Here is a 24,176-nt window from a genome sequence, read left to right as displayed (position 1 = left end):
TACATGGCAAACTTTAGTTGACCTGATAGGTAACTTAATTAGGCCTGTGGATCACGGTTTTGGGTAAAGCAGTTTCCATGGCAGTTTGATTTTTTAAAAAACCTTTACCCTCCCTTTTCTTTTCAGTTTAAAATAAGTTTTCAGTGTTAGCATTTTAGCAAGAATTGGCAGCAGGGTCTCCAGGTAGCCTTTCAATTGTAAATACTGTAAACAATGAGTTATCTTAACATAAATAGAAAAAGTTAGCAGGTTTTAGAGTAGCCAGAAAAGGAGAGAGATAGCTTAAGACATTTTAATAGTGGGGGGGTCGACCATTTCAGCTCTGAATTTTCCTTGATGTAATTTTGCCCTTTAGTAAAAACTTGTGCACAAGAATTAGCTATAAGGCCGGGCGTGGTGGCTCACGCCTTTAATCCTAGCTCTCTGGGAGGCCGAGGCGGGCGGATTGCTCGAGGTCAGGAGTTCGAAACCAGCCTGAGCAAGAGCGAGACCCCGTCTCTACTATAAATAGAAAGAAATTAATTGGCTAATATATATATATATATATATAAATAAAATTAGCCGGGCATGGTGGTGCATGCCTGTAGTCCCAGCTACTTGGGAGGCTGAGGCAGGAGGATCGCTTGAGCCAGGAGATTGAGGTTGCTGTGAGCTAGGCTGACGCCATGGCACTCACTCTAGCCTAGGCAACAAAGCGAGACTCTGTCTCAAAAAAAAAAAAAAAAGAATTAGCTATAACCAGCCAGAGCCCTAGAAAACCTGGCATGCCTTTGAATCTTTTCATTTACAAAAATACTTGCAAGTAGAGGCGCTGCAAACCAACTGGGGTTGCCCCAACAGGAGTCATTTTCCTTGTTCTTCCTCGTTCTTTAAGAATTTGTTTCTCAGTTTTTTTGTTTTCAAGGAACTGAACTGTGGTCTAGAGTTTGGTGTCCTGGATCAGAGTGTGCTGCTTGTGGGTGGGGCTCCTCAATTTTTCACCACTGAGTGGGTTCCATCCTCTTAAGTGTCTCAGTTTCTCTCTTTGGGGGTCTAGTACCTCTGAGAGGCCTCAAAATGCCTAGTGATCAGCTCTCATAAGCGTTTCTTGAACTAGCCTTCTTTTAACTAATTTGTTGGGAGGCTCTCTGTGGGGCTACTCACGCCTCAGGGAATCGTCCCAGGCAACTCCCAATCAGGGCCCTGGTCGCCCAGGGCTGCCTTAGGTCTGGGAGGAGTAAGCTGCTCCTTATGTTCAGAGCTGAGAAACTCAGTCTCTCATCTATATATAAATAGGACAGTTGGGTCCTGTCCTGTGCAAGGATGCACAGACGTGCAGACAAGCCAATTGAAGCTAGTTTTGAGGAAAAAAGGCAACGGAGAAAGTGCTTTAGAGTGCACCTCCAAACCTAAATTAGGATCCCAAACAACAATTCCTAGGAAAAGGACCAGCTCAGAATAAACCAAGACCATAAAAGAACCAGCTCAGAAAAACCAAGACCAATAAACCAAAAAACGGGAGGTCCAGATCCCAGGAGGACTTACCAGTTCCTGCCAAAGGAGAAGCCTGAAGTCCCAGGGCCTAAAAGGGCCATACCTGTAAGTGGCGCCTAGTTCCCGCTGCTACTTAGGCGGTCCTCAGTCTTCTCTGAGATCCTGCCAATTACGCCAAAATTGTCAACAGAAAAAAGCCAAACTCTGTAAAATAATTTTAAAGAGATTTATTCTGAGCCAAATTTGAGGACCATGACCCGGAGCCACTGCCAAGAGGCCTTGGGCAAGTGGACTCGTTGTGGCTGGGTTAGTTTGGTTTTTATACATTTCAGAGACAGAGGTTATAGGTAAAGCCATCAATCAATTCGTGGGAGGCATACATTGGTTTGGCCCAAAAAGGTGGGAAATCTTGTGGGGGGGGGGCGGTTGAATAGGTGGGTTTAAAGATTCTTCAGATTGTAACTGGCTAAAGACATGAAGCTTTGTCTAAAGGCTTGCAATGTTTTAATATAAACTGTTTACCAGAGATAAGTCACCATTTCTTGCATAAAATAAGGACCTGCAGGTTTGTCTTGCATACCCTTAGGGCTGTTAATGGGTTACAAAGAAAGTATCCAAGAAGGGAGGGGGACATGATAAGGTATGTCTAACCTCCCTCCTCCTGGCAGGCAACTTTGCTTTAGGATATTCCTTTGGCCACAAGGGGGTTCATTTAGTCAGCCAGTGGGGGGGAGGGGTCGGCATTTTAGTTCACACTTTCCTATAACCTACTGTGTCTTCTTTCAGAAGTGTGTGCTGAATGCATTAGGCATGAATATTGGTGGCACAGTTTTACATCATTCTCTGCCCACAGCCATCCTCTCTAAATCAGAATCTTAATCGGAAAGGACACGGCACAGTGGCTCACATCTGTAATTCCAGCATGCTGGGAGGACAAGTCTAGTGAATCACTACAATTCAAAGTTTGAAACCAGCCTGGGGAACATAGTCAGACTTTTTCTCTCAAAAACAAATTGATAGGCCGGGCGCTGTGGCTCACGCCTGTAATCCTAGCTCTTGGGAGGCCGAGGCGGGCGGATTGCTCAAGGTCAGGAGTTCAAAACCAGCCTGAGCAAGAGCGAGACCCCGTCTCTACTATAAACAGAAAGAAATTAATTGGCCAACTGATATATATATATATATAAAAAATTAGCCGGGCATAGTGGCACATGCCTGTAGTCCCAGCTACTTGGGAGGCTGAGGCAGAAGGATCACTCGAGCCCAGGAGTTTGAGGTTGCTGTGAGCTAGGCTGATGCCACGGCACTCACTCTAGCCTGGACAACAAAGTGAGACTCTGTCTCAAAAAAAAAAAAAAACATAACAAAAAAAAAACAAATTGATAACAGTCAGCTGGACCTGGTGTGTTATGCCTGTAGTCCCAGCTATAAAGGAGGTAGGGTGGGGAGGACAGTTTGAGCCCACAAATTAGAGGGTGCAGTGGGCTATGATCACCATACTGCACTTCACCCAGGGGAACAGAGCAAAACCCTGTCTCCACAAAAATAAAAATAAAAAATTAGTCTCAAAAGGGAATGACATTTCTCTTCCAGGAAATGGGAAAGAAATGATTCTCAGTAATCAGCTAACACCTGTCATTCTATCGATTCTTTCCTACACACCACAGAAAATCCTGGTAAGGAAGACATGTAGAGAGATTTCAAAGTTCAGGATGAAAGTCATAAAGAATAAAGTAGCCTTTTGAAAGAACATCAAATAATTAAATATAATATAAACTAATATAACTGACCATGTCCACATGTCCTTGCATCTTTGATATGTATCGTGTCATGAGGGTCAATGTATTTTGATTTACACCACCACATAATATCATAGATTAACAGCAGAGAACTAGGGACTGACTTATTTCTTCTATACATCCCCAGATGGTCCACAGTAATGGTCCTTGGGTACTAGCCTCACCATAAACATTTCATTGGCATGGTTTCATTGAAGGCGTACCTTTTGATGTGTAGTGAGTGGTGAGGCCTGGATAAAGCCCCTGCCACATACACTGCATGTATTTGATTTCTGTTTAGTATGGACTCTCTGATGTTGATTACTGATACAACTCATGGTGAAGAGTTTGCACCCTGAAGGAGTCTGCAGAGTCTCAAACCTTACCTCATACATTGCAATTATAAGGTTTCTCTCCAGTATGGATTCTGTGATGAGTTTTAAGGTTTGATTTGTCACGGAACGCCTTGCCACACTCATTGCATTTGTAAGGTTTCTCTCCAGTATGGATTCTGTGATGAATTTTAAGAGTTGTTTTCTCACGGAAGGTCTTGCCACATTCATTACATTTGTGAGGTTTCTCTCCGGTATGAGTTCGCTGATGACGTGTAAGGAGTACCTTTTGTCTAAAGGCCTTATCACATTTATCACAATTATAAGGTTTCTCTCCTGTATGGATTGTACGATGATTTTCAAGGTTTGATTTGCGACGGAAGACCTTGCCACATTCATAACATTTGTGAGGTTTCTCTGCTGTATGAGTTTCCTGATGACGTACAAGGCATGTCTTTTGTCTAAAGACCTTGTCACATTTATCACAATTGTAAGGTTTCTCTCCTGTATGGATTGTGTGATGACTTTTAAGGTTTGATTTGCTACGAAAGACCTTACCACATTCACTACATTTGTGAAGCCTCACTACAGTATGAACACACTGATGTCCTTCAAAGGTTGAATTGTAATTGAAGACCTTGCCACATTCGTTACATTTGTAAGGTTTCAGTCCTGTTTGGTTTCTGTGAACTTCAAGGTTTGTGTTCTGACAGACGACCTCGTCACACTCATTATGTTTGTAAGGTTTCTGTCCAGTATGTATTTCCTGATATATTGTAAGACATGTCTTGTGCCTGAAGTACTTGCCACACTCATTACACTTGTAAGGTTTCTCTCGAGTATGAATTGTCTGATGTCGAGATGGGTGTATATTTTCAGTGAAGACTTCACCAGGCTCACTGGATCTGTATGGCTTCTCTCCACTATGGATTTTCCAATGTTCCAGAAAGTCTGAATTTTGCCTGAAGGCCTTGCTACACTCTTTACATTTGAAAAGCTTCTTTCCAGTACAGATCACCCCTTGGTTAGGAAGGCTTGAAGAAACACTAAAGGCTTTGCTGTGCTCATTACCTCTGCAAGGTTCTTCTGTAACGTGTGCTTTGTGTTCTTCTCTAACTATGAGAGAACTGACAAAATCATTCTTATACTTATTAAATCTGTGGGTTTTGAGTTTAGAAGTAAGGTTTTCAAGTGGTGAAAGTGAGGTAATAGGGTTGATAGTCTTGTCAACTTCATTACATTCATAAATTTTCCCTTCAGCTTGAAATAGCTGCATTTCAGGCAGATGGAACTGAAAGCTTAATCCCAGTTCAGTTTTAATGGGCTTGTTTCCTGCATCATTTCCCAAGACACAGCTCCTCCCTAGGAAAGCAAGAAAAGAGTGGCATTTGAACCTATGGATCTGGCATTCCTAGAGTCTGAGAAAAAGACTAGCATCTGCCCCACCTGTCTCCCATATAGAAAGGAATATCAAGCCGGGCACGGTGGCTCATGCCTGTAACCCTAGCACTCTGGGAGGCTGAGGCGGGTGGATCGCTCAAGGTTAGGAGTTGGAAACCAGCTTGAGCAAGAGAGAGACCCAGTCTATATACTAAAATTGAAAGAAATTAATTCGTGAACTAAAAATATATACAGAAAAAATTAGCCAGGCATGGTGGCGCATGCCTGTAATCCCAGCTACTCTGGAGGCTGAAGCAGAAAGATCGCTTGAGCCCAGGAGTTTGACGTTGCTGTGAGCTAGGCTGATGCCACAGCACTCTAGACCAGGTGACAGAGTAAGACTCTCTATCAAAGAAAAAAAAAAAAAAAAAGAATGCATCAATTGTAAGATACTGGGCTATAAGGACAATGGACACCTTCCAGCTTCTGTTTACTGCTTGTTTGCTAACCGCAAGGCATTATGAGTATATTATGGGATGCAGAGGAAAAAGACAAAGAGAGTGGAAACCTGAGTCTCTCAGCTAGGACCTGGAACAGGTTAGGGCCTATCAGGGGCAGGCTGAAGTAAAAATCACTGTGGGGGTGGATGCATGACCAGTGTGTAAACAACTAAGTTATAAAAAGGGGACTAACACACAAAGGAGGGTCCCTGCCCAGGGAAGAGGCCACTGCGCTGGCACTCTGGGGGCTTGGACCCTGCTAGACAATAAAACTTCTTTTGGTAATTACAGCCTCAGTGACTCTGTCTCTCTGTCCTGCGGCCTTGTGAATCTCGAATATAACACAATTTGTAGAAATACACCATTTACCAACACTTAAACATGAAGAAGTAGTGAGGACTGAACTCTAATTTTTTGCTAAAAACTCCTTTCTAAGGAGGCCAGCTGGGTTAGGCTGACAAACGGTAAATTCCCACTAAGCGGCTTTTGTTAACCAAACGAAGCAGTGGTTTACTTCCTGACCTGATTCTGGTATGGCATTAACATCACCTAAAAGATAAGAAGCCCCTGTCTTAACTCAAGCATCCTAGCAGATGCCTATCATAAATTTAAAATATCTTAACTCAAGCATTCTAGCAGGCGCCAATTGTAAATTTAAAATGTCCTCCTGTCTGGACCTCCCAGAGTGCTCATACCCTTATCTTAAAGTAAGTATATCCTTTCTGGTCTTCTAGATAAAGTCTAACTCTCTCAGCCAATTGCCAGCCAAAGAATCTTTAAACCCACCTATAACCTGTAAGCCCCCCGCCCCCCTTCAAGATGTCCCACCTTTTTGGGCCAAACCAATGTATGCCTCTCATGTATTGATTTGTAACTTTGCCTGTAACCCCTGTCTCTCTGAAAATGTATAAAACTGAACTGTAACCCAGCCACAGCAAGTCCACTTGCCCAAGGCCTCTTGGCAGTGTCTCCAGGTCATGGTCCTCAAATTTGGCTCAGAATAAATCTCTTTAAAATTATTTTACAGAGTTTGGCTTTTTTCCGTCGACAGTAGAAATTCTAAACACACGAGTTAACAAAGACATTCATTCAGTGATCGTATATGTCCGTTTAAAGAAAAGCACAGAAACAGATGACTGCAATGTGAGTCTATCAAATATCTAAAAATATTTCAATATTTTTCAAATATTGAAAAATAAATAAACACAAACACTCCTTGAAATCTTTCAAAAATTAATGAGGGAGGGAATGCTTCTAAATTCAATGAGGTGAGTGTTACCTTGACTGCAAAGACAAATAAAGGCCCTACAAGATAAGAAAACCATAGCGCAATACTATTGATTAATCAAATGCAAAAGTCCTTAACAAAATGCTGGCAAGACAAACCTTCAGAAGCACACTAAAAATAATCACACATCATGACCAAAAGGGATTTATTCCTGGAAGGCAAGGGGGTTGCAACTTAGAAACAGGAATCCGTGTCACACTCCAAAACAACACAATAGAGGAAAAACCATATATTCATCCTAGTTGATGCACAAACTTCCGATTAAAAATGTCAACAGCGGCCGGGCTTAGTGGCTCACGCCTGTAATCCTAGCTCTTGGGAGGCCGAGGCGGGCGGATTGCTCAAGGTCAGGAGTTCAAAACCAGCCTGAGCAAGAGCGAGACCCCGTCTCTACTATAAATAGAAAGAAATCAATTGGCCAACTGATATATATATAAAAAATTAGCCGGGCATGGTGGCACATGCCTGTAGTCCCAGCTACCAGGGAGGCTGAGGCAGAAGGATCGCTCGAGCCCAGGAGTTTGAGGTTGCTGTGAGCTAGGCTGACGCCACAGCACTCACTCTAGCCTGGGCAACAAAGCGAGACTCTGTCTCAAAAAAAAAAAAAAAAAAAAATGTCAACAGCAATGCATAATAAAACACTCCAGACACTAGAAATACAAGGAATCTACTTAACATAATAAAGGACACATATAAGAAGCTAACAGCTAACTTCATACTCAAAACTGAAACAATGAAGGCTCTTCCATTAAGTTGAGAAAGAAGACAATGAAAGCCTACTTGCATTATTTCTATAAAACATACAGTTGTCCCTCAGTATGCAGGGAGAATTAGGTCAGGTCCCCCCATGATACCACATTCCGTGGATGCTCGTCCATATCTATGGTTTCTACATCCTCAGGTTCGACTAAACACAGATTGAAAAATATAGTCTGCCTTTGTATCCCTGGGTTCCACGTGTGCGGATTCATCTACTGTGCTTGGCTGATGTAGGCGTCATTGAATTTGTGCATGCAGAAGCTATGGATATGGAGGGCAAAGTGTAGTTACTGCAATCCTAGCTAAAGCAATGAGAAAAGAGAAAGAAATAACACGCATGCAATTAGAAAAGACATAAAATGATCTTTGTTCAGATGACAATCTTCTACGAAGAAAATCCTAGAGATTCCACAAAAACCTGTTGGAACTAATGAACGAATTAAAAGATATAGGATACAAAATCTACTTAAAATTACTTTCTTTCATATACATTAACATAAATAATGCCAAAAAAAAATAAGTAAATAATTTGATTTACCATACCATCCAAAAGAATTATATACTTAGGCCGGGCGCGGTGGCTCACGCCTGTAATCCTAGCTCTTGGGAGGCCGAGGCGGGCGGATTGCTCAAGGTCAGGAGTTCAAAACCAGCCTGAGCAAGAGCAAGACCCCGTCTCTACTATAAATAGAAAGAAATTAATTGGCCAACTGATATATATATTAAAAAAAAAAAAAAATTAGCCGGGCATGGTGGCTCATGCCTGTAGTCCCAGCTACTCGGGAGGCTGAGGCAGAAGGATCGCTCGAGCCCAGGAGTTTGAGGTTGCTGTGAGCTAGGCTGACGCCACGGCACTCACTCTAGCCTGGACAACAAAGCGAGACTCTGTCTCAAAAAAAAAAAATAAAAAAAAAATAAAAAAAAAAAAAAAAAAAGAATTATATACTTAGAAATGAGCTTAACAAGGAGGAAAAGGATTTGTAAACAGAAATGTAAGAAACATTACTGAAAGAAATTAGAGGACACACAAATAAATGCAAAATTGTCCCATGTTCATGCTTTCGAAGACTTGATGTGAAAGTGACCCACACATTCAGTGAAATCCTTAGCAAAATCCTAATGAAACTTTAAACAAAAATGAATCTATCCTTAAATTAAAAAGAAATCACATGATCACCTCAATAGGAAAATAAACTTCAAAGAATTACAGCAAGAGATCTTACATTGCCAGAGTATAAAACTCATTACAAAGCTACCTTAATCAACTCAATACAGTACTGCCATGAAGACAGATGTATGAAGCAATGGAATAGAACACTACTTACAACGAAACTCTTAAATATATGGTCTAATGATGGTCAACCATGGTGACAAGACCATTTAGAGGGGAAAGGACAATCCCTTCATCAAAGAGTCCTAGGAGCTGGGTATAGTGGCTCGCACCTGTAATTCTAGCACTCTGGGAGGCCAAGGTAGGTGGATCCTTTGAGCTGAGGAGTAGGAGACCAGCCTCAGCAACAGCGAGACCCCCTCTAAAAAAATAGAAAGAAATTAGCTGGACAACTGAAAATATACATAGAATAAATTAGCTAGGCATGGTGGCACGTGCCTGAAGTCCCAGCAACTTGGGAGGCTGAGGCAGGAGGATTGAGCCCAGCAGTTTGAGGTTGCTGTAAGCTAGGCTGAGGCCACAGCACTCTAGCCCGGGCAACAAAGTGAGACTCTCTCTCAAAAAAAAAAAAAGAAACAGTCCTAAGCAAATTGGATATACACATGCAAAAGAATGAAGCTGGACCCTGATGTTACACCATAGTAAAAATTTACCTAAAGTGGATTCATGATTTAAATAAGAGACCTAAGATTATAAAACTCACAGTGGAAATTATAGGTAAAAAGCTTCATGAGATTGGATTCAACCATGATTTCCTGGATATGACACCAATACACAGAAAAGGTAAAAATACCCATTAGCATGTCTATTTTCAAAATAATAAGAGAAAAATCCCCATGTAATAGAAAGTATTGGTGAGAATAGGAGAAAGGAAAGACTCCAACCCTGCTGGTGAGAATGTAAAATGGTGCAAGCTATGGAAAACAGTATGAAATTGCAACATATAATTCAAAATTGGGAATTCTCTTATAAGCCAATAATATCACTTCTTGGTATATATTCAAAAAAACTGAAGACAGGATTGTGAGAAGCTATATACAAACCCATGTTCAAAGAAAAACCCAGCATTATTCAAAACACCCAAGAAGCAGAAGCAACCGAGGTGTTCACTAACAGACGGATAAACAAAATGTGGGATATATTAAACATGAAAGAAAAATGATTCAGAGTTCATTAAAAAAAAGAAATTACTTCATATGCTACAATATGGTTTAACCTGGAGAACACTACACTAAGTGAAGCAAGCCTGACATGAAATTACAAATACTCTATGATTCCACTTCTATCGTCTTTCCTCGAAAATGAGACAGGGTCTTCTATTTATTTTTCCTTAAGATGACAACCTAGGGCTTATTTTCAAGGATGTGTTATTTTTTTTAAGTACGGTACAACAATCTACATTTATTCAAGTAGAGTTAAATTGTCTTCTTCTGGAACATCATCATAACTCTACAAACCCCAAATTCCATCCTAAATTTCTTGTGACTCTATTTCCTTTAGAACCATTGGCCCTAATCTCTCATAATGAGCAATAGAGCTCTCATGGGGCAGATGGGAAGGGCTGCGAGTCTTCTTTACTGCTGCCTAGCCGCGCCCATCACTAGGTCTTATTTTCCAGGTAGGGCATATATTGCTGAAATGCTTAGAAATCCTGCTAGGGCTTATTTTATATGTAGGTCTTATTTTTGGGGAAACACGGTATTAGGCACCTGAAATTGTCAAACACATACAAACAGAAAAGGGGAGGGCAGTCAAAATAGGGTAGTGAAAGTGACTTTCAATATCATGGCAGTGAAATATTTCTAAATACAAAGAATGAGAAAAACATGATGCATTTTAGGTCTGCTAATCTCATACAACGTTAAGATATTGTAAAATTTCTTTGAAAACAAAAGGAGCATGATGTCAGAGGTATCACCACTTTACATATTAATAGATAAAAAGTTGTGCTTGTGCAATGAATGAAAGCTTATGTGCATGTATCTAAAATGAATAGATCTAACTTCATAATTACCACCAGAAGAACATGAATAACTACATGGACAAAATTAGTAAATGACCTGCAGTGAGGATGGCTCACACTGAAGGGCACTGTTAGGAGCAGCAAAGAGCAGCAACATACCCTGGCGGTGGTGTGGGCACCCATGGACAAGGTTATCAGAAACACAGGCAGCAAGTAAGGGTGAGAGAACAATAGGACAGCACCAGGCTGTGGGTCACCAGGGACCAGGTGAACATTACAGGAAAGTCAGATGAAAAGAGTTCACAGAAGCCAGATGACAGGTGTAGTCCCATAGAATATCTTTATTCTACTTTGCCCTGGTCTCTGTTTGAGCTGCAGCACCCCCTGGAGGCCAAAAGGATAAACTATCACATGTCTAAAGAAGAGAGTGGTAAGTGTGGGCAAAGATTTCTGCTTAGAGCTCACAGAATTAAAACTTTGTTTGACCACCTAACTCCCTGACTTGCAAACTTTTCCAAACACTGTTTAATAGTGTGGCTTCCACTGTGCCCACCGGAGCTCTTACCTGAATGCAAACCTGGGATCCTCTCCCCCCTATTTGAGTTTCCTGGTGTTTTCATTTCACTGTCCATAGTCCAGGGATCTTCCCCTTCCTCCAACACAGAGATAACCCTCAGGTCAGGAAGCAAGATTCCTGCTAGGAAAAACAAACAATCAAGAAGTGCTGTGGCTTTGCCAAAATCCAAGCCCTATATTTAGGTAGGAGAGAGGACATTACAAATGGAACAAGAAACATACTCCACAAAGTCATCCACAGTCGGTGTCTTTCTGAATGTGTATACAAGTGAGTTATGCAAACATTTAGCTCTCCTCCAGAACTACTGAGGCGAAAGGTTGGGAGGAGAAGACAAGGACCTGGACATTTTTAAAGTTTACCGCAAGGCTTTTTTACATATGAAAACCGTTGTACCACAAAATGATGTATTATGAAGAAGACAGAACACTTGAAGAAAGGGGACATTTAAAGTCCAGAAGGCATTATGGAGCTTTCATTTCTGAGGCAATAAGACTTCCATCCCAGTCAAGCAATGCAGGGCCTCCCAAGGGGCACACAGAGAAAATGCAGACACACACAAGGCAGATCCCTATGTCGAGAGCCACGTTATCCTCACCCAGGGAGACCAGGTTCCTGTAGTTCTCCAACATCACGGCCCTGTATAAAGCCCTCTGAGCAGGGTCCAGGCACTTCCACTCTTCCTGAGAGAATTCTATGGCCACATCCCTGAATGTCAAATGTCCCTAAAAGGTTAAACATAGTTCAGGAATGAGATGGGAAGAATGCCTCTCTTCACATAAAATGAGGATAGAACTATAAAAACTGATTTGATTGAAGTGAGTGTTCTGACAGATCCACATTAATGTATTTTTGAGCTCATTATGTATTTTTTTTTTTTTTTTGGAGACAGAGTCTCGCTTTGTTGCCCAGGCTAGATTGAGTGCCGTGGCATCAGCCTAGCTCACAGCAACCTCAAACTCCTGGGCTCAAGGAATCCTATTGCCTCAGCCTCCCGATTAGCCGGGACTACAGGCATGTGCCACCATGCTCGGCTAATATTTTCTATATATATTAGTTGGCCAAGTAATTTCTTTCTATTTATAGTAGAGACAGGGTCTCGCTCTTGCTCAGGCTGTTTTGAACTCCTGACCTCCAAGAATCCAACCGCCTTCACCTCCCAGAGTGCCAGGATTAAAGGCGTGAGCCACCTCGTCCAGCCGCATTATGTGTTTTATAATACTTTTCCATAAGAAGTTATAATATTCTATAAATTAGTGTGGATCTTATTTTTGTGGACAATACAAGGAAAACAAAAATTTAACATAGATTTATCTCTTTTCTCTATACAGGTGTTGGATGTTCTGTCTGCCACACTGATATTCAGTATGCACCTGAACTAGAATATTGGGAGTGTCTTCAAGGTGAGTACATCCATAGTGGCTTGTAAAAGAAAATCAGAATATAAAAACTAGCTGAGCCAATGGGAGGCTCACACATCTAATCCTAGGACTCTGGAGGTGAAGGCAGGCGTATCATTGAAGCTCAGGAGTTGGAGACCCGCCTGAGCAAGAGGCAGACTCTGTCTATAAAAATAGAAAGAAATTGGCCAGGCACGGTGGCTCACCCCTCTAATGCTAGCACTCTGGGAGGCGGATGAAGGCGGATCCCTTAAGGTCAGGAGTTCAAAACCAGCCTGAGCAAGAGCGAGACCCCGTCTCTCAAAACAGAAAAAAATTAATTGGCAAACTAAAAATATATAGAAAAATTAGCCAGGCATGCTGGCACATGCCTGTAGTCCCAGCTGTTACTCGGGAGGGTGAGGCAGTCAGATTTCTTGAGCCCAAGAGTTTGAAGTTGCTGTGAGCTAGGCTCTTGCCACGGCACTCTAGCTGAGGTTGCTGTGAGCTAGGCTCTTGCCACGGCACTCTAGCTCGAGCAACAGAGTAAGACTCTATCTCAAAAAAAAAAAAAAAAGAGAGAGAAAACATCTTGCTAAATGATATGAACATCTTATGACATATATTATAGGTAAACATATGATCTGAAACTTGCACTATAAAATATCACAACAAAACATTCACTGAAGAATTTTTTCCAAGTCAGCATGTGCCTAACGCTTTTAATCCTAGCACTTTTGGAGGTCAGGGGGGAAAGACTGAAGTTCAACTCCAGGCTGAGTAACATAACTAGACCCCATCTCTATAAAAAGGAAAAAAAAAAAAAAATCAACCAGGAACAGTGATGTGTGCCTACACTGTAAGCTACTTGGGAGGCTGAGGTGGGAGGATGGGTTGAGCACAGGAATTCAGGCCTACACTGATCTGAGAATGTGCCAGCGCACTCCAGTCTGGACAGTCAGAGATCCGGTCGGGAAAACAAACCAGACAAAAAAGAATCCATGCTGGAACTCCACAGTCTCTGTGGCATGGATATACTGAGAATAACTGAACCAATCTGCTGCTCTCAGACATTGATGTTGATGTCATATTTTAAAATAGATGATGGAATAAACCACTCTCACTGATGTCTATTTTTCCATAGTATTCCTGGTCAGAAATAATCTGGCATTGGAAAAACAGCGATTCACTCCTTTAGCTTGAAAGTTGGTAGAAATTCAGACAGAAGAGATCTCCCCTAGCTGGGTATAATGGCTAACACTTGCAATCCTAGCACTCTGGGAGGCCAAGGTGGGTGGATTATTTTTGCTCAGGAGTTCAAGAGCAGCCCAAGCAAGAGCAAGACCCTGTCTCTACTAAAAATACAATCAAATTAGCTAGACAACTCAAAGTATATAGAAAAAATTAGCCAGGCATTGTGGCGCATGCCTGTAGTCCCAGCTACTCCGGAGGTTGAGGCAGAGGGATCACTGGAGCACAGGAGTTTGAGGTTGCTGTGAGCTAGGCTGATGCCATGGCACTAACTCTAGAACAGGCAACAGCTCAAAAAAAAAAAAAGAAGAAGAAAAACAGAAAAGATCTTCTCTAACAGGTCCCCTGCTCCAGAATTCAGCATGCTAAGCCCTGACTTCCAAGTGCAGCTTGTCTAACGCTGCTCTGCAGAGAGCTGACAGGACACCCAAAAGTGGCCCCTGAACAGTCCCTGCTGCTCAACAGCACTGACACGACGGGGCCACAGCGCCTCTCTAACCTATGTCACCGTGTGAAGCCCTTCCCAGGACTGTGCCCAATGGAGCCACTTCACCAGGTCATGTGACTAGGTCACGGTGACATGGAATCAAAGTGGAGATGAGAGGCACTGAAGGCAGGCATGGGTGAGTGGGAGCAAACATGTCAGTGACAATGGCTCAGAGTCAGAGAAGACTAGCAACTCCAATGCCCGGCATTTGAGAGGAAGAAGACACAGAAGGATCCACAAAGATTGTTACTTTACCTGAGTAACAGCCATTCTTGACTCCTTTTCTTTCCTCTTCCTCCTGATCTGGGATTCTTCCTCACCCATCATCAATCTTTAAAAGTCAATCCTGAATGTCAAAAATATGCTGTTCAATGCTGAGAATCAACACACGCCCCCCTCTGTGCCACAATCCATGAAGAGCAAAAGACGTCCCACGTAAAAAGGTGGTCTCTCCTGTCCATTACACCAAGGGGGCATGCAGGGACAATCAACTCACAGGTGACGATCAACTGGTGAGTCTATGACCCCTTTCACCAGAACTGGCTCCCCTCCTGGTGAAGCCCACACTCACGCTGCAGCAGTGGGGAGCTGGGCTGGGCTCAGCTCCCCTGCAGAGCACAGGTGTGGCCTTGATTGACGTGGCCGGATTACAAGACGGGGGATGACACAGACCATAAAATAATGACACAGACACACATAGACATGACAATGACTTGAGTGACCAATGCACCGGTCGCTTTATTTTTATACCCCCCAGACCCAAGCTTAGTTTCTTGTACATGAGCATCTGAGCATAACAGCGATATCAGTTAATTCTGGAGTTGTTTCAAAAGGGAACAATTTCCCATGGTCTCAGACCTCTAACGGTTACTAAAGTTAAGGTGCCAGACAGAGCTCAAAACACAAGGCCGAGATAGGCAACATAAGACAATGCAGCCATTTGAAATGCTTCTTGGTCTCAATCCCAGGTGGCGGCTCCTCCCTGGCCCCCACGGTTGTGCCTGTTTTAGGTCGACCCCCTCCATGGGGAGCCTTACCCATCATTGACTACCAACCGTCAATCGGGGGCCAGTAGTTGGGAGAGTTCTTGTTCTTGTTCTCATGGCCTCCAGACTCCCACCATGGGGGCCCTCCGTGTGGGAGTTGGGAGTATTTGCTTATGTGCAACAACTCAGGCCTCTTATCAAGTCACAAGGCAGCAACTGTGTCTTAAGAAAATGCTGACTACCGCTGCGTCAGAGAGCACACGCACATTACAGGCTGCAGTGAATGATTAGTATAAGGCATAACACCAGAATAAGCCCCTAACACCTGACCACACCTGATGCAGACCACAGGCCCCCTCCCCCCTCCAGGAATCACAGGCTGATCTCAGCCTTCAGAAATGGAGGACACAGACTTGTGGTTATCTCCCATGAAAACAAAGTCGCATCAACTCTAAATACTCTTCAGCCTGGGCCCACCCTGACTATGGGGAATGCAATCTCTGCCAACGAGACAAAATAAATATATGCCAAATGCCTCAGCACCCTAATGTGAAGCCAGGGGTGAGCTCCACTCAGAGGGGCAAGGCCAGGATCCCGCTCAACTTCTGCCTCTGCTCTTCTCTTTGCCACTTGTCACCAGCGTGCAGAGACAGAAAGGTGAAGGAACATGAAGAAACATGCAGAGCAGCCAATATGGACCACAGGTGGGGGTCAAGGTGTGGCTGGAATGTTAAATGGGGTCAGGGTTTTCAACACAGAAGACACCTGAAAAAAAGAAAAAAAACTATAAAGAATAAAAAGAATAAAATATATTTTAATAAAAAAAAAATGGGGTCAGGGATAACAGAAGTCCTCTCTGAGAAGGTGATATCAGAACAAAGACCTGGGGAAGGGAGGGTGCTTCTTACATGCAGCCGAGTGGTTCTTACATGCAGAGAGTTCTAGGCAGAGGGACAGCCCAGGAGAAGACCCCGAGGCAGGAGCAACCGTGGAAAAGGGAAGAGGCCTGTGTGGCTGGAGCAGGGCCAGCGAGGACGACACAAGCAGGAGATGAGGCCAGAAGGGTCCTGGGGGAGCAGAGCAGGGAGGGCCCAGGTCTGCAAACTCACTTCTCCCACGTCTCAAGAGAATTTCAAGACGATGTATTTCCAAAACTGTTTTAGTAGCCATGTGATTATTTTCTTTATTTCATACAAAAATTGTCCTATATATCTTTTTTTTTTTTTTTTTTTTTTTTGAGACAGAGTCTTACTTTGTTGCCCTGGCTAGAGTGAGTGGCGTGGTGTCAGACGGGGTCTCTGCTCTTGCTCCGGGCTGGTTTCGAACTCCTGACCTCGAGCAATCTGCCCACCTCGGCCTCCCAGAGTGCTAGGATTACAGGCGTGAGCTACAGCGCCCGGCCTGTCCTATATATCTTAAATATATGACAAGAAATTGCACTAAGCTCCAGGAAGTATGGGGTCCTCCTAATCTGAGATGTGAGGACTGCAGGGGTACATGTTTAGGAGAGCTGAGAAAGCCCCTCTTGGATATACGAAGAGGGAGATGATGACAGACGTCCTGGCACTGAGTTAAGGACACAACTGGACACAGGACTCTAGAGGTCAGGAGAGGGGGCTGCAAGGGAAACAGAAACATGCCAGAGGGGCTTAAACCAGGAGATGAGAATACGGAAAGGCAGTGGGTGTGGACAGACATGACAAGAGGTTCAGGCACTAAATGATGGGATACTCCCACATTCAGAGAATGCAGTTTAGGAGACACCAGATGAGGAAACTGGTGAGAGATGAAGGTGACAAGAAAAGTCTAAAACACAGTAATTTTCAAAGTTTAGAGAGATGTCCCCAAATGGAAAAAAGAAGAAATAATCAGCTGTGCATCAAGCAGTAGACAGGAAAGGTGAAGACAGGAAATTAAAAAGAGGATTTAGAAATGCGGAGATCACTTGTGTCAGAGAAAGAAATGATCAATGGAATGGTGGATGTGCAAGCTTGCCTGGAAGGGGTAAATGAAGAATTCAAGGGCCAGGCGTGGAGCCACCTGTAATCCTAGCACTCTGGGAGGCCGAGGAGGGCGGATTGCTCAAGGTCAGGGTTTCAAACCTACAAGAAAGAGGCCCCGTCTCTACTACAAATAGAAAGAAATTAATTGGCCAACTAATATATATAGAAATAGTTAGCCAGGCATGGTGGCCCATGCCTGTAGTCCCAGCTACTAGGGAGGCTGAAGCAGCAGGACTGCTTGAGCCCAAGAGTTTGAGGTTGCTGTGAGTTATGCTGATGCCACGGCACTCACTCTAGTCTGAGGAACAAAGTGATACAGTGCCTCAAAAAAAAAAAAAAATAATTAATTGGCCAACTAATGCATATAGAAAAAAATCAGCCAGGCATGGTGGCACATGCCTTTAGTCCCAGCTACTTGGCAGGCTGAGGCAGGAGGATTGCTTGAGCCCAGGAGTTTAAGGTTGCTGTGAAGCTTAGGCTGACACCATGGCACTCCCTCTAGCCTTAGCAACAAAGTGAGACTCTGTCTGAAAAAAAACAAAACAAAAAAACAAAAACAAAAACAAAAAAATAATTCTAGATAAGAATGAAAGACATGTGACATAACCTAGATTTTAAGGTTTGGCTAAGGGAGGAAATGCCTTCCCTTTAATGTTTGACATAGAAAAACACTAATCATACTTAAAACAGAATATTTTACCTCTAGTCACAAATGTGTATGTGTTTTTTCCCCCAATGGCCAGTTATCTGAGACACTCCTACCTGGCTGCCCTATAATTTAACCCAATTTTTTTTTTTTTTTACCTGCAGGAATCTGGACAATAGCTGAGCATGTTGTTTTTTTTTTGAGACAGAGTCTCACTTTGTTGCCCAGGCTAGCTCACAGCAACCTCAAACTCCTGGGCTCAGGCGATCCTCCTGCCTCAGCCTCCCAAGTAGCTGGGACTACAGGCATGCACCACCATGCCCGGCTAATTTTATTTATATATATATATGTATATATATGTATATATATATATATATTAGTTGGCCAATTAATTTCTTTCTATTTGTAGTAGAGACGAGGTCTTGCTCTTGCTCAGGCTGGTATCGAACTCCTGACCTCGAGCAATCCTCCCACCTCAGCCTTCCAGAGTGCTAGGACCAATCTTGATACTATAGACCTGCACATAGGGTCAGATCTCATAGCTTAAGGACTAAGTCCCAAAGACTGTCCCTCCCTTCTGATGCAGATAAATATCATAGTTTCCAAAACCCCCTCCTAGGTTTTTATTAATTTGTGAGAATAGTTTTTGGTTCTCAGTGTTACAATTTGTAATAACCTTTTTAATAAATGAGTAAACATAAGTAAAATGTTTCCCAGAGTTTGTGAACAGCTCTATCAACTTAATAAAATGTGAGGAAAGGGTCATGAAATATCTAATTTGATAGCTATTAAGTCAGAAGTTCAGGTCCCAATTTGGGATCTGGGACTGGCATCTGATGTGAGGCACTTCTGTGCAACTGAGCCCTCCAACTCTGGATCGGATCCTATCTCCAGGTAGTGTGATAACCGACTTATCTTACAGAACACCCTGTCGGTGTCTCCTGGAGAACTGCATGCTGATGGGGAGTAATCCACACACAGTTTACTGACCAGAGGAGAAGTATTCTGTGTTGAGTGCTCACTACTGTATTGATTGTGGAAGCAGGAAAAACACTTTGCTTTTCCTGATATCTTATACACTGCCCCACTCCCTATACCATCATAGGAAAAATGAAGACATTGACCCACAACTGAATGAGTCAAGTCACTGCCCTTTGCTGAATCCAGGCTATAAGTGGGAGGGAGCCTGTGATGCTCAGAATGGTTTAATGCACCAGCCTTATACACAGGAGATGTGCAATTCTGAACTTCATCTGTGTACTGCCAACAAATGCTAAAGTGATTAGATTACAAATAGAGGAAACGATGTCACAACTTAATCACCATACCCAAACATCTCAAGAGTCATCTGCAGCCAGGGTCCCCTCTTTCCTTACTACTGGGTTTCCTTCCCTCACTCCAGACATCTCTCTCCTTCTCACTCACCCCCTCTCTCCTGCTCCTGTTTTCCTTTTCTCCTCGGTGCTTCCTCCTGGACTTCTGCTCCTCATTTTGTTTCCCTCTTCTCTCCTGCTCCTTCTCCCCTTCTTCCCTCTACTGCTTCTCTTCTACCTGTTATGCTCCACTCTGGGAACTTTTTAAGCCTTTGTTGCTCCTTCTCCCCAGTCTTTTCACTGTCCCAATCACATGTATTTCTGCCTCTTTCTTCCCATGTCTGCTCCCTCTCTGCTCTCCTGGTAAAATTCCCTCTTTCCTAGAGACACCCCCTTGTCCCCACTCTCTGGCATCCCCAGCTGTGGTGCCCTCTCTGCTCTACTGTCACCAGGTGCTCCCTCTTCTACTCTGTTGGGCCAGGCTGCAAATCATAGGTCCCCTCCCCCACTCTCTGACTCAGGTGCCTCACCTGTGCTGCCCATGGCCCTAGTCTGCTGTCCTTCAGAGCTCAGGAGATCTAGATTTTATCTAAATTTGCTTCAGGGACTTTTCTCCCCGTGCTAGTTCCCAGCTTCTGATTTCACTCTTCCTGTGTCTCTGTAAATCCCTCCCACACCCTATACTTTGCAGCGTGTTCATGTGCTTCTCCTTCTTCCTTTCTCTTTCTACATTCTATTTCCTCTCTCTTGCTGTCCATCTCTTTCTCCACATATTCACACGGAAGGAATAGGAAAACCATGCTCAGCTCCAGAAGAGCACATTTTCTAGTGGGGAGGAATTTGGGATGGAAAACATTGTCACAACACAGGCCCTGGTCACCTCCCCCAACGCAGAATCCCAGGAAGGGGTGACTGGTAAAAGCCTGCGGAGCAGAAGGGCCCGGCCCAAGGAGGAGGTGGAGGGGAGCAGATTAGGAGAGAAGTGGGGTCCGCAGAATCCCTGGACCAGGGAGAAACGCGGCTTCTCCAGGCCTGGGGCTGCGGCGCCGCCCTCCAGGGGTCGGCCAGGGCGAGGCTGGGGGACCCGAAGGGCCTGGACCCACCCTCAGGTGAGGACTTCACGGGGGCGGAGCGAGCGTTAGGGGTCACCGAATAGCTTTCAGCAGGGAAACAGTCCGGAAAGCGCGGTCTGCAGGGCCCGAAGGCAGAAAGGTCGGGCGCAGGACCCGCCTCAGGTGGACTCTAACTCACAGGGAAGCGACACCCGACTCTCCGGGACGTTCACATTCACTCGGGGGCAGAGGGCGGTGAGGATTTCAGGGTCTGAAGGTCCCCCGCTCCCACGTACAGAAGTACTGGGAATTGCTCTGTGGACGAAGGGAAACTCACCTGCCACAGGGTGGCCGTCTCTCCACGCCAGCGTCTTCCGGGTCTGCGGGAAAGTGCGCGCGCAGGCGAGGCCGGGGCGGGGCCGCCAGGGTGGGCGGGGCCGAGGCGGCGGCTGGGCGGGGCCTGCGCGTCCTGCCACCTGGCTCCTGTCTGCTCCACTTTTCTGCATTCGGGAGGCCAAACCTACCAGGGAGGCTGCAGCATTTCAGCGGTCTGGGAACTGGAATCTGGATGGCGGCGTCAGCGTCGGTTGCTGTTTGAATCCAGGAGAGTTCCTGCAATTAAAATTAAGTTTAGGCCGGGCGCGGTGGCTCACGCCTGTAATCCTAGCTCTCTGGGAGGCCGAGGCGGGCGGATTGCTCGAGGTCAGGAGTTCGAAACTAGCCTGAGCAAGAGCGAGACCCCGTCTCTACTATAAATAGAAAGAAATTAATTGGCCAACTAATATATATACAAAAAATTAGCCGGGCATGGTGGTGCATGCCTGTAGTCCCAGCTACTTGGGAGGCTGAGGCAGGAGGATCACTTGAGCCCAGGAGTTTGAGGTTGCTGTGAGCTAGGCTGACGCCACGGCACTCACTCTAGCCTGGGCAACAAAGCGAGACTCTGTCTCAAAAAAAAAAAAAAATTAAGTTTAGCAATTAAGTTTTCTGTAAAGCACAGGCAAACGAAAATGTGTATCGCAAAACCCGCCTGGGCGGAAGGTGGCATTTCATGCTGATGCCCAACACAACACAGGAGAAATCCTTTCCGTTTCTAGTCCCCGTTCACTCCGGAGGGAGAGTCAAGCCCGAGCTCAGTTTCAGAGCCTTTCACAGGGACGACACCCAGGGCGTGGAGGGCTAAGGTCAGTGACAAGTTAGGTCACCAAGTATTCCTTTAAAAAAGGCAATAACTTAAATATAAGTAGAAATTAGGTGGGTGTTCCTTACAGTTATTATTCTCTTACACTTTTTTTTTCTCTTTATTTAAAAAATTATACAATTTAGGCCTATGGTAAAAAATTCAAGCAATAGAAGAGGGTATTCATAGAAGTCATTTCCTCATTCCCCAGTCCCATTCCCAGGAGTTTGGGTATTATTCTAGAAGTGTTCTGTTGATACATAAGCATAAATATTTTTCATTTAAAAGAACGCATGGGATCATAGTATATATTTTTTATACATATTTTTAAAAAACAACCACATTTCATGGATATCTTTTGATATCAGCACATTCAGACCTGCTTCATTCTTTTTAAAGACTGAGTAATTGATTTAATCAACTGCCTAAAGATGGATGTTTTGATTGATCCCAGTATTTTGTATGAAGCAACATCTTTACATAGTGGAACACTGAATGGGAGTCGGTGAGTCCTAGGAAACATCCTCTCCTAAAAGGTTATGTTTGTCGTTGACTAGACATGATTAGAATAGATTCTAATGATTAGAATAGACTTATGAAAGCAGTATGGCCAGTGGACTCAGAGTTCACAATCTCATTGCTACTAAAAGAACAAGGCTATTCCTATGGTAGGCAAAGAACAGTGATTTAGTCATACAGTAATTGTGTCTCAGATGAGTAACTGCAAATCACTTCAAAGAGTAGAAGGGTAGCTTATGTGTAAAAACGGTCACTGCCACTTCATGTACAGAAAATAAAGTATGTCAATAAACAGCAAAATTAAAAATAAATGGTTTCAGTACAAGCTTGTGTATTTATCTGGTATCAATAAAATGGTTCAAAATAAACCTAAAGAGTAAGTTATAGCTGTGTTAATGGTGAAATGTGATATTTATTGTTTAAATTCAGCAGCTGGAAGAATCCCCTTATATGGAAGATAGGAATAGGAAGCTTAACGTGTGCTATTTCTAGACTGCATTTCTCTTTGGAAGAATATGACCAACCCATCAGATTGTTGGTATTATTGTTACAGCCTTTTCCTTCACCTCTGCATCATGGTGATGAACTAAAGCTCTTATTTTCTGGGCACACTCTTCCCCATAAAACAGGAAAAACAATGAACCGTTAGTGAAAATAGGCTGTACAACTAAATAGCCTTCCATTCTGAGGCAGTTATTTATGTTCTCAAATAACATAAGCACTCGAAGAAGAATCTCCTTTGCTATGTGTCCATCATAAAGGGAAAGGAATGATGAATCCACTTGGGCACCGAGTAGTCCTTCTGTCATGGCTGGATTTTCAGACAAATTCAAAAGCAGTTTCAAAACTTGAACCTTGGTGTTTCCATTTCCAGTAAGTAAACCTGGAACAGGTCTGTAATGTAACTCAAACATGTGCTGGTGGTCATTGGTAACAGTCATGTTTGTTAACAATCTCAGTCCTGCCAGCTGCACAACAGAGTTCGGGGAACCAGAGAAGACATCCTCACAGACTTGATTGATGTATACCTTTATTTTGATTTGATTTTCAACATTCACACTCAGATTATTTAATGCATTTAAAGCTTTCTCTTTAATGTTGGGGTTAGGGCTGTTGATTTTGTTTCCAACAATTGGAATACCACCCAATTCACAAATAATAGCTTGGTTAACCGAAAAGGCTGCATTGTTTCCCACAGTGACCAAAGCTTATTCAATAATTACAGGATCTTCAGTTGACTCAAGTAGGTAAAGGAGTTTCTGAAGTTGTTCAGCATTTAGGACATCATCATATGAACCATTGGTTGAGTCTTCTGCAGACCGAGAGGGACGCAGCCTGAGCCCGCGTCAGCCTGTAAATGCAGTAGCGTGCGCCAGCACGGAGGACAGGCCCGCCGCCGCCCAGCGCACGTCCCGCGCGCCGCGCATCCTGCCGCCGGGCGGGGCGCAGAGTAGGCCCCGGGCAGGAGGCTCGTGGGCGCTGGCGCTGGGGGTCTCCGACGCACGGAGGTCTCGCTGCCGCCCAGAGCAACTGGGCCGGGGAGAAAGAAAATGGGGGTCCGAGCTCCGACTCCCGGAAACGGCCCTGCTAAAATCGTAAATCCTTCCACGCGGCCAGACGCGTCCCAGCGGCTTCCCACAGGCAGGCAGGGGAGCTGGCCTCCGGGAGAAGCCGCGCCGCCTGCGCCCCGCGCGGAGACTCTGGGGGGCGCCGCCCCAAGCTGGCTGCCCCCCCATCTCCGAGGCCCGCCCCGTCTCCGAGGCCCGCCGCGTCTCCGAGGCCCGCCCCGTCTCCGAGGCCCGCCGCGTCTCCGAGGCCCGCCCCGTCTCCGAGGCCCGCCCCGTCTCCGAGGCCCGCCGCGTCTCCGAGGCCCGCCCCGTCTCCGAGGCCCGCCGCGTCTCCGAGGCCCGCCCCGTCTCCGAGGCCCGCCGCGTCTCCGAGGCCCGCCGCGTCTCCGAGGCCCGCCCCGTCTCCGAGGCCCGCCCCGTCTCCGAGGCCCGCCCCGTCTCCGAGGCCCGCCGCGTCTCCGAGGCCCGCCGCGTCTCCGAGGCCCGCCCGGTCTCCGAGGCCCGCCCGGTCTCCGAGGCCCGCCGCGTCTCCGAGGCCCGCCCGGTCTCCGAGGCCCGCCCGGTCTCCGAGGCCCGC

The 24,176-nt window shown here is 44.8% G+C and overlaps 1 protein-coding gene and 1 pseudogene across 2 annotated transcripts; both read right to left on the bottom strand.

The window, feature by feature from the left end:
• Positions 1-1,687: 1,687 nt before the first annotated feature.
• On the bottom strand, positions 1,688-20,747 carry LOC105859981 (uncharacterized). Of its 2 annotated transcripts, none has more exons than XM_020283227.2 (5): positions 20,670-20,747; positions 14,588-14,678; positions 11,814-11,940; positions 11,207-11,338; positions 1,688-4,942 (listed from the first exon to the last, which is right to left on the bottom strand). In XM_020283227.2, exons 2-5 carry the CDS (start codon positions 14,657-14,659, stop codon positions 3,636-3,638), a joined length of 1,638 nt encoding a protein of 545 aa, XP_020138816.1. In that variant the 5' UTR covers positions 14,660-14,678; positions 20,670-20,747; the 3' UTR covers positions 1,688-3,635. The 2 variants fall into 2 exon arrangements, with proteins under 2 accessions (XP_020138816.1, XP_075855062.1); XM_075998947.1 differs by having other exon boundaries at positions 11,207-11,335.
• A 1,522-nt stretch (positions 20,748-22,269) lies between these two features.
• LOC105859982 (armadillo repeat-containing protein 10 pseudogene) lies at positions 22,270-23,891 on the bottom strand (annotated as a pseudogene).
• Positions 23,892-24,176: the final 285 nt, after the last annotated feature.

The sequence above is a fragment of the Microcebus murinus genome, chromosome 32 (genome assembly GCF_040939455.1).
Source record: "Microcebus murinus isolate Inina chromosome 32, M.murinus_Inina_mat1.0, whole genome shotgun sequence".
Lineage (NCBI taxonomy): Eukaryota > Metazoa > Chordata > Mammalia > Primates > Cheirogaleidae > Microcebus > Microcebus murinus.
The sequence above is the reverse complement of the archived record's forward strand: the minus strand, read 5'-3'. Positions and strand labels throughout refer to the sequence as shown.